General features: G+C 37.8%; 1 protein-coding gene across 1 annotated transcript; it reads left to right on the top strand.

Moving 5' to 3' along the window:
• The first annotated feature begins 8,932 nt into the window (after window positions 1–8,932).
• Window positions 8,933–11,191, top strand: LOC145062631 (uncharacterized). Its single transcript, XM_079010208.1, has one exon. It carries the CDS (start codon window positions 9,050–9,052, stop codon window positions 10,916–10,918), a length of 1,869 nt encoding a protein of 622 aa, XP_078866334.1. The 5' UTR covers window positions 8,933–9,049; the 3' UTR covers window positions 10,919–11,191.
• Window positions 11,192–11,585: the final 394 nt, after the last annotated feature.

Raw genomic sequence — 11,585 nt, forward strand, 5'->3', positions numbered from 1 at the left:
ATATATTTTTTGATTCATGAGCTAACTACTTCTTTATATCGCATAAATTTGGTAGAAGACTAGCATTACTTGTAGATAGACTAGATAATGCCTTACTAGTCGATGTAGCTAGTGGCAAATTCATACATGTTAGTGATTGCATTAGAAACACCGTCATTGACCTAAATGGGAATACGTTCCACGATGAATTATTTTCCATTGAATTAAACGGATTTTACATAGTATTAGGGATGGATTGGCTTAGTGCAAAAGATGTCGAGATACTATGTAGAAAGATGATGGTAAGAGTAAACCCTCCTAGAAAAGGGTCATTTATGGTTTACGGGCAAAAACGTCGAGTAAATTCTGAAATCATCTCCCTGATGAAAGCTAGAAAATTATTGGCCAAAGGATGTACATCATATCTAGCATTCGTGATTGATGCGAAGAAAGAGAAGTAGTAGATGAAAAGAATACTAGTGGTGTGTGATTTTCCTGAAGTCTTTCCCGAACATCTTCCTGGATTGCCCCACGATAGACAAGTAGAGTTTCGAACAAACTTGTTACCAGGAACCACACCGATAGCAAACGCACCATACCGATTAGCACCAACGGAGATGAAGGAGCTTGTGATACAATTCCAGGAGTTCTTCGACAAAGGTTTTATAAGACCTAGTTCTTCACCTTGGGGAGCTTCAGTGTTATTTATACAGAAAAAAGATGGAAGCATGAGGACACGAGTAGATTATAGAGAGCTAAATAAAGCAACAGTGAAAAATAAATACCCATTTCCTAGGATAGATGACCTGTTTGATCAACTACTGTAACATCCTGAAAATTGTGAGGTAAAAATTTCATTTTTAACTCAACCAAAACATTGATTATCTTTAAGTCGGCATTCAATATCCTTTTACTAAATATTCAAAACTACTTTTTAAGAAAACATTTATCAGAGTACAATCCCAAAATCATCATAATGCGGAAATATGGGTGGATGCCCTGAGATCAAGTCAGACCCTTCCCTTTTGAACCAGAAATACCTGAAACCATAACCATAAAAATCGTAAGCATAAAGCTTAGTGAGTTCCCCAAAATACCACATACCATACATAACAGACACATACTGGCCACCCGCCCTTCATCAGGCCTCGCCGGACATCGAGCCCCACTAGGCATACAGATCTGTCAATCACCAGGCCTCGCCCGATATATATATATATATATATATATATATATATATATATATATAACATATAAACATATAATCATTATAACACATGCGATAATCACAAAGATAATAGCATACAATACAGTCATCGGGCCTCGCCCAACATCGAGCCCCACTCGATGTACATAATAATGCATACACATGCAAGAGTCACGCATACATATATCATCCTATCATAATAAACCATCAGCCGACATTGGTGCCTTTGACCCGCTAAACATAGTGAGGAAACTCACCTCAAGCTTCTGAGTATCTCTTCGATAAATCTCTGCCTGCTAGTCCGATAAAATCCTTGTGCTATCATCACCAACAACATCCAATTAATAATTAGATCCCGACTCATAACTAGGAATCTAAACTAGGGTAAATGGCCATTTTACCCTTTACCAATTTTGGCCTAAGGCCAAGGCCCAAACCAACTACTCAAAAAGTTCCAATTCCAAAATGGACACCCAAGGCCCAATTTTCCAAATTGGACCCAAACCCCTTTATAGGTCTGCAACCAAAAGAACCCAACATAATGACATCATTCCAAAAATAGAAATTTGATGGCTAAACAAGGCCCCAATCTCCTAATGTCCAAATATGGTCCCAAAATCGAGAAGCCCAAAATCTAAATCCCGCCTGCTAAGTACATAGGGCGTACTCAGCCCGTACGCTTAGCGTACAACGTACCGGCTTGGTACGCCCATAATACTCCCCAGTTGTCCACCCCACTTCATTAAACACTTAATCCATTAATACTTCAAGCCAAACTCTCAGATCTGATTCAATAAGACCTCTAATCACGTAAAGTTGGCAACTTTACACATATGCATGGCTTAATGGGGCTCAAGAGCTCAAAAAGAGCTTAACAAAGGTCTTAACACATGCATGATCCAAGATACACCATAAATATTGCATTTTTATGAACAATGGGACCAAAAGAAGTCTAGATTTAACACCTGGAGTGAGCCAAGAATCTCATCAATCACTCCAACGACTCAAAATGCATAAAAATAACAACATAACTAGATCTAGCATCATGCATCATCAAGATGTGAGCTTTTTACCTCAAAAATCTTGCAAATGATGAGCTAACCCCGAATCTTCAAGCCCAAGACACTTCTCCAAATGGTCTTCTTCTTCTTCTTCTTCTCCTTCACAAATCACCAACAAACACTCGTTAAGGCTTAAAACTCACAAACACACACTAGCGTTTCGATTTTTGAACAAAGGAAGGTGGAGGCGGGCTAAACATGACCAAATAAGGCTATCACAAGGTTTAAATATGGTGCAAACCCTAAAAATTATGGTTTCACTCATGCCCATGCACGCTATACGTACTCCACATACGCCCCGCGTACATGGTTAAGACCTGCGATCCAACATGCACCAGTACGCCCAACGTACAAGGAGTATGCCCATCATACTCCAAATTTCCCAAAGTTGGCAATTATGCCCCATAGGAACCAATTCTGAAAAACATTAACACCCAAGGGTCCAAACTGAAAAATACTTTGAATCGGGCGTTACAACTCTCCCCTACTTAAATTAGATTTTGTCCTCGAAATCATTCCTTCCCATCCCAGACACGCCAGAAAACCAGAGCAATTTAACCATAACCCCAATGCGGACCGTACAAGCAACCCTGTGCATACAACAGCCTCCCAAAAAATGCAACCGAACCTAGCCTTAGCATAGCTCCCAAGTCCCGACGATGGACAAATCCTTACTCAACTTAATTTAACCCCTATAGAATAACCATTTATGCTCTACCCAAAATCTAAAATCTTAAGTCTAACTCCCCGATAGCCAGCTCATATTGAACCACTGCTAATTCAACTCCACGTTGTATTCCAATTGATTGCCTAACTTCTGGTTACTAGTTGTTTCCACTGGAAAACAGAATCACTAACCATTTGCTGTCGTCGGAAACTTTTCATGTGACAAAGGAGATTAGATATTCCTTCGAGTAAAAGACTCATCCTAAAGGTAACGAATCCATGAACACAATGAGCAACAAAAGACAATCTGCGAGTTAAACCTTCTAATGTTGAACAAGTCACTGATTCCTTAATTGCCGAACTGACACACTATTGTTATAATTCTGAAGTCCCATAATTTGCCAGACCCATACACAGATAGAATCATTCCACATTTCGCTTTCATCAAATTTAGGTAAATTCTCAAATTTGAGAGTTTCTTCTGAATTTAATTTCTTGCATAACAAGTTATATTTCTCCATTGAACTGAGTTTGATTTGTTGCTTGTATTTTGTTTTGTTAAAACATCTTTTAACATCCTTTTGTTTACTTTGTACTTAATGTATTCTTCAATTTGCTCAAGTCCAATCATGTAAGCATCACTCATAGATTCATTTGATGAAATCATTGATTCGTACCTATAACATTCAGCATCAATTTCATCTTCTTTTAATTCTAAGAAAGGTAAAATCATTTTATGTAAACTTTTATGCAGTTGGGTGATGTTATTGTAAAGACTTTTCACAATGAGACAAAAGATATTTCTTTGTTTCAGTACAACTCTATTGTCCCTTTTAACATTTATTACATTATCATTGAACTCGACCACATCTAATTCCAAGGTTTCTATTTTCATTCGTCTGTCTTCATTCTTAGATGTAATCCTGCAAAGAGAATCCTCAAGATTAGAATTTCTTATGTGAGTTCTCTTTAAACGATCACTAAGATCAAAAATAGTTTCACGTAAATCTATCACGGGAAGCAGGTACGTTAAGAGAATTAAGAATAGAGTGTACCTTATCAATTACATTTTTGCATTCTGTGAAATGCTCCTTCACTGTCTTCACCGTCTTCGCAGAAAAGCATGTGTCTGAAACATTTCCTTCATTTGTGAAGTGACTCTGAATTTCTGAACTTACACTCTTGACCACGAAACATCTGCCTCCTCTCTTCTTTCCATCCTTCACCATAAAGAAATCTCCATGAGTTGGCCTATTAACTTCTTCGTCCTCCGAACCAATTGACCAAAATTCCACGTTCCCATCATCACTATTGTCCTATGTCACCACCAAAGTTGGCTTGATAGAATTCTTGCGAAGTTCTTCAAGCTTCTTTACGTAATAAGCTTCATCCTTATTCTTTTCTTTTTTTCTCATTCATCTTTCGTAACATGCATTCTTTTGCGAAACGATTCTTTCCATGACAATAGTTACAGTCAAAGTCTAAATAACCAAAAAGCTTCTTCTCAATGTTTTCATCATTTCTTTGAGAGTTTTTGAAACTTCCATTTCTTGATCTTTCTGAATTTGAACCTCCTTGCTTGTGATTATTTCTAGCAAATTCATTCTTGTTATTTTTGAAACGTGATTTTTTTAAAGAATTTCTTTGAATTTGTCACCATTAGAACTTTGTCTTCTTTTGTAAGATCTTCATATGAAATATCAGATTCAGAATCTCCCATAACAATTTTTGACTTCTTTTGCTTTGGACTTTCACTTTTTGTCGCCAATGCCAAAGAACCAACATTTGTAACCAAATTTTCTTCTTTTAGTACTTCATCTTCATGAGATTTTAATATACCAACAATTCGTGCAAAAGAGTAATTCTTGAATTGTTCATATGCTTTGACAGTAGAAACAATTGTCTTCCACTCTGATCTCAGACTATTCATGAATGTGACCTTTTGTTTAATAGATTCCATTTTCAACCCATGTTTCAGCATACGACTTAAAAGATGATTAAATTGATTTACAGTTTTTACAATTGTTTCGTCAGAATTTTGCTCAAAAGATCCATATTCAAATAGAAGTGACGTTTGCAAAGAAGTAGTGAGATCAACCTCTCCAGGATACAATTCTTTCAATATATTCCATATCTTGTCTGTAGATTCAAGAGAGATAATCAAACAAAAAGTATCAGGAGTAAGAGCAAAACTTATGATTCTCAAGGCTTTCAAGTTGCTAAGTAATTTATCTTTTTCCACGTAATCAATTTGTTTATCTTCAACAATGATAGTCTCATAATCATTTTTAGTTAGAACTTCCTTCTTTGTCTTATTATACTTGTGCGTTCCATTTTTGATTGCTTTCCAGATGCTAGATCCATAAGTTTCAATCCTTATAACATAATCTTCAAAGTGAAGAGCCCAAACTTCATAGTCTTCAGGAAATAAAATTGGAATTCTCATTGTGGAACTAATACTACTTGGAAGATTGGATGTGACGGAGTGTGAATCATCATTAGAAATTTTGAGTAAGATTTGATGTGAATCAGATCAATGAACTTGAAAAGGAGTAGATTAAACGACTCAAACAAAGAATTAAAGATCAATTTGCAAAGCAATTTGTAAAATGCAGAACAGATCTGAAACTCGATGAATAGATCTGGAAGAGCACAATCAACACAATACACATGAAGAATAGATCTGAAAAAGTTCAAATAATCACCTGCTCTGATACCAATTGATGGAACGATTAGATTTATAAATCAAACAACTATATGATTCACAAGAACACATGATGTAAATAAGATGGTCCATCTTGCGCCATGATGGCGCAATAGGTGTATGGATGGTGCAGTTAGCTTTAAGTGTGGCGCAAGAACTTCTAGGTTGGAGCAACATCACCATCTTGGTGCGACAAGAACATGTATGGGGCAACAAGGCTATGCTTGGTGCAACAACATACTCCACGACGAAAAAGGAGTACCCCACGACGCAAGAGGGAGTAGCTTGGCACAAGAAGGAATGCCCTTGGTGCAACAACATCCTTCTTGGCCCTACCCTTTATCAGACGGCGCAAAAAGGTCCCCTTGTTTCTCCATATAACTCCCAAGTGCTCCAAACCTCTTCCAGGTGCTCCAACCCCCTTTTATATGACCCGTTCCTTTGGCACTTGATCCACTCCTTTGTAAGACGATCCATTCCCTTCACAGATGATCTGTTCCTTTGTCACATGCTCCACGAACCCCAAGTGCTCCAAATGCTCCACGTGAATGCTTCAAATGCTCAAGTCACATTTAACAATACTAGCATGCAATTCTAAAAGCTCAAACAATCAGGCATATAAAGGCATCTCTCCTAGCATGAAATCCTTAGCATATACTTAGCCCTAATCTAGCATGCAATTCTTATAACATATAACATAACAAACATGTATGGGTATTTTGGGAATCGCTTACTTGAGCTCGGATGATTGCACATACCACACCGTTTTCTTTTATTAGAAAATATTTTAATAAAACATTTCTTTTTATGAAAAATCTACCAAACTCTCATTTTGAGTTCAGATACACACGAGAGTATACTCGAATCCCTCAAACCAAGGCTCTGATATTAACTTGTAACGTCCCAAAACTCAGAACCAAATTTTTTTATATATAATAATAAACCACCAACCAAACATGTTCCTCAAAAACCATAAGAAAATCAAAGTATATCAATGATCATCCAAAAATACATCAAACTCAATAAAGCGGAAAATCATGGTGTGTGCAATGCAATCAGCTCGAGCTTTTTCCTTTTGAACTAAAGGTACCTGAAACATAAACTGAAAACCGTAAGCAGAAAATTTAATAAGTTCCCCAAAATACCGCATACCATACATATACGTCAGCTCAAGGCTATACCGGGTCTATTTCACTCCCGAGGCTATTTCAACTCATATGTCAGCACAAGGTTGTATCAAGTCTATTTCACCCCCGGGTTTATTTCACCCCCAAGTCTATTTCAACTTATATGTCAGCACAAGGCTGTACCGGGTCTATTTCACCCCCGAGTCTATTTCAACTCATATTTCAGTACAAAGGCTGTACCAGGTCTATTTCACCCCACATACATATATCAAATAGGTACACAGGCATACATGCATACATCAGGAGTCACAAAGACTACAAACACATACAATCCTTAGTGTCCTACAGTATAGTGAGCAAACTCACCTCAATCCACTGTCAATCAAATAGATGCTCGAGCTATTGGACCAGAGAATCCCCGCGCTAACCAATCAAATACAACCATAATTAATAATTGGGTCTAAACCATAATCAGGACTTTAATTTAATAATCCCGACTCCTGGGGTAAAAGACCATTTTACCTTTCCCTTCAATTGGCCCAATTAACCATGACCCAAACTCAATGACACTTAATGCCCAAAAATGTCCCAAATCCAAAAGACACTCAAGGCCTAATATGGGCCCGATTCTATAAAGGCCCAAGGCTTAACAATGGCCCAACTCAACAATACGTGTGGCCCAACAAGAGCCCAAAACCCTAGAGTCCAAAAGTGGCCCAAAATCAAAAAGCTCAAATAGCTCCCGGTTGAGTACGCTCAGCGTACCACTTGGGTACGCCCCGCGTACAACTCGCGACGGAAGGGATTTTATGAGGCTTGAACTGAGTACACGCAACGTACAAGGAACTACGCCCGATGTATTGGTCCATGAGCCAATCCTTCTTGGATGGCTTAATCCCTTAAGACCTTCCTGTCTAAACTTTAGATCTACTCTAAAACAAAGTCTTAATCCATAAAGTTGGAAGCTTTAAGCTTATGCATGGCTTAATAAGCCCCACAGCCCAACTTTAGCACTTTATCCTCATGATATGAACACCAACCTTTGCATGGTTGAGTTAAACCCATAAAGCTACCATTTTTATTGACAAGGGACCTTAGAAAAACTAAGATCTAACATCCTAAACTCCTGGAGTAACTTATACTCATAAGAACAACTCAAGGGACCAAAATATGTTAAAAACTTCAAGCTATCTGGATCTAAAAGATACATCATCAAGGTTGCAACTTTATACCTTCTAGAACTTGCCAAGATGATGAAGATTCTAGATCTTCAAGCTCCACTCCAATAATTGCTTGATCACTAAGCTCTTACTTCTTCACAATGAGCCAAAAACACCAAAAGTTTACTTCCAAGGCTCAAGAACACACAAGAAAGGCTAGAGTTTCATATTTAGGGTTAGAGGGGATGGAGGTTGAAGATAAGGAAGGTTGGAAATGAGTTAAGGTCTTTAAATAGGGTCTAAGACCTTAAATTAGGGTTTGCACCTGGCGTTCGTATGCCCAGCGTACCAAGTTAAACACTTTGTGATCACCTAGTCCGGTATACCCAGCGTACCCCAGGCGTACTAGATTGACCCATAATCCTCCTAACTTCTGAAGACCACAACTTCTTCGTTCCAACTCCGTTTTTGACGATCTTTATATCCATAGAAATGTAAAGAAGAGTTCTACAACCCTATCTAATTACTTTTGAATTAAAACACACTGAACTAAAATCTTTAATTTTAATAATAGGCCTGAAGCATTACTTTTACCATTATGTCTTTAGGCTCCACAACACAAACCGAACTCATGGATCACATAATCTACATTACCCACTTCCAAATAGGTCTAAACCTCTCTTTCTGATACTTGATCTTCGGGTCACGACCTCAAATTATAAAACCACTCGAAACATGGTGTTACATTTACTCTCAACCTTAAATAAATTTTCTTTTTCCAACACTACATAATTTTCATCATTTTATAAAAATAAATTAACCCAAACATTTTTTTTATCTTATAAAGTCATAAGCTCATAGGCTGCAACCTAAAAAGATAAACTTATAATAATTTTTATTTGTCAAATTATTTTTGAAACATACATATGTTTTAGTATTTTAATATTTAAAAACTACCGTATAGCCCTTTTACTTTTGTCACCTTTACAAAATACTCTCGCTCTACAGAAAAGAAAAGGTGAGTTGGGGGAAGAAAGTCTTTTGTTTTTTTTCCTTTTTAAATTCGATAGAGAGGAGTCTACAAAACCTCATGTCCGAGTAGACAGACTGAAGCTTCCGAGATCAATTTCAGGCAACAACAGATCATGAATGCAAGCAAAGTTGAAGAAGATGTCTTTCATCATCACCTTGACTCAATCGGCGATCCACAGCCGTTGATTTTAGATCGCCATGACTCAATCGGCGATTCTCAGCCGTCGATTTTAGATCACCATGACCACCAGGAGGAGCAACAGCCGCCGTCTGAATTTTCTCTGCCTCCAATGTCGGAATTCGACTTCTTTCGTGATGAAGATGAGGATGATTCCATTAGCCATACCTCTTCTGACGCAGAAGGTGTTCAATCTTTTACCAACGATGCTATTTCGTCTGATAAAACAAACCCTAGGTTTCAATACATTAACCCGGAGCCTCATATATCGTCTCAGTTCTACACATTTAACATCGAGTCTCACTCCTTGATGATCCGGTGTATCCTAGAAGGCCGTCTCGCGACTCCCGATGAGATCAGACTGGCGACGCCACTCGCCGTGCTCACTAGCTGGCGGTCGGTGTGGAAGGACCGTAACGAGGACACAGCGTACCTGACGGCTTGGAAGCGGATTCAGGAAAAGCTTACAGTTCACGTCGGCGAACAAGGTAACGAATTCCTATGCTTCAAGAACAATTCGAATAATCAATTCGTTTCGCATATTAGTCAGTGGCAAGAAATAGTCATGAGCTTTCATGGTGACGGTGATCTAAAACACCTAGGGTTAAAGGAGACGATCGAGAGAATCAAACAAGTTTGGACTGTAGGTGCTAAATTCTACGGAATACCTGAATCGTACATTAGGGTTTGTGTAGCTGCCTGTCCCGTTTGTCTCGATTCAAGTGGCTCGGCAGGGGCACGTTCTAAAAGGCGTAGGTTTGAATACACAGAATCATTCGATGTCCCAGCAAAAGAGGTGCCAATCAAGCTGCAACAATTGGCAGCTAAACACAATGTTGTTTTGTGTATTAGGCAAAAGTATATTAGGTATAAACCTTTCATGGCAGAGGTTAAAGATTATGCATGTCATCGAGCAGGGGAACCTGCATCTTCCTCAAAGAAATCAAGAAACTTGAAAAGAGAAGCTTATGCTTCAAAACGATGTGGATGTAGATTTCGAATAAGAGCAATTGTCCCCATTTCAAATTACAACGAAAAAGACAAAACTTTTGTTTATCAAGAAGAAGGAATAGCTGTGTTTAAGCTGTATGCAGTGCATTCAGGGCATGAACCAGGGCCATTAGATGGGAATGCAAGAATAATGCACAGAATTGTTGGGCATAAAGGAGGGTTATTAATGGAACAAGACATGGTTTATGGAATGAGTGAAGAAGAGAGTTTTTCATTCATGGGGAAAGATGATGGTGATATGCAAAGATCCGTGTTGCAGCAAGTTAAAGAATTGAGAAATGAAGTCGGGTTGCTGGAAGGGAAAATCACAAAAATACCCCCTGAGCTGCTAGGTTCAGTTTCACAAGAACTGTTTGATTTGTTGAATAAAGTTAGAAGTGTAGGGGGATATGAGGAGTCAAAATCAGGAGGAGGAGGTTTGGTTTGTGAGAAGCTGCAGTCTGATGATGATCATGTGTTGGTGGGAGTGGGAGAGAATGATTTAGGAGATTGGAGCCATCATCAAAGGATTTATGGCGATGGAAAAGATGCAGCAGATTTAATTGAAGATGATGATGACAGTTTTGGTCAAACACTTGGAGATGTTGCTTCTTGTTCTTGGGATGAAAAGGATCTTTTATGTAAACCTGAAAAATGGCTGAAATGCAGCAGCTGCTTTGATGAAAAAACTATAATACTCAGCGACTCCAAATTAATAAAGCCCAATATGAATATGAACATGGAGACAGATAGCCTTGTATCTCTACAAGTGGACAGTTTCTACCCTGAGAATCCTAGTAAATGGTATGAATGAACGAATAATAATCATAATAATAATACAGAGGGGATTGGAATTAGTGCACAGTAACTTACTTAATCCTGAGTTTCACCTTTTTTGGTTTTGTGAGAGTGACTAATGTATACTAATGAGTTGTATATTTGTGTACAAAGAATCCATCCATGCAACTGCAACATTGTAATCTGTAACTGTAAAGTATATAGCCATTACATTAGGCCTGCTTTTTTGCACATACATAATCATATCTTGTCAATCCATCCATAAATTTTATAACTTTCTTTTTCTTCATTCTACTTTTCCTCATATTTTGTAATATAATCTCTTGTTTGGTTTATGGAGGCTTACATTTTTCAATCAACAATGGTTTTGATTTTGAATAAGCAATAGAATAGTGAAGAGAAAACAAAATAACATTAAATGTAAAAAAAAAAAAAAAAAAAAAGAAGAAGAAGAAACTAGCGCTAGCATATATTATGGGGGGGAAGATTAGGGAAAGAAGCTGTTTTCTTACACTTTTTTTAGCTTTGTTTGTGAGCATAATCGATGAGTAGTAGTACCTTGTGTTGAATCAAGCAAAATAAGTGGAATTCGAATAGCTCCATGCCTGATCCAACTTCATAAAAACATTACACCATCATAATTGATATATGCATGGGTGTTAAAAACCATCAAACGGAAACTT

The sequence above is a fragment of the Lactuca serriola genome, chromosome 7 (genome assembly GCF_051521515.1).
Source record: "Lactuca serriola cultivar US96UC23 chromosome 7, Lser_US96UC23_V15, whole genome shotgun sequence".
In the NCBI taxonomy this organism is placed as follows: domain Eukaryota; kingdom Viridiplantae; phylum Streptophyta; class Magnoliopsida; order Asterales; family Asteraceae; genus Lactuca; species Lactuca serriola.

Excerpts from the sequence above, each read along its gene's own strand:
- LOC145062631 (XM_079010208.1), top strand. The coding sequence starts at position 9,050 with ATGAATGCAAGCAAAGTTGAAGAAGATGTCTTTCATCATCACCTTGAC.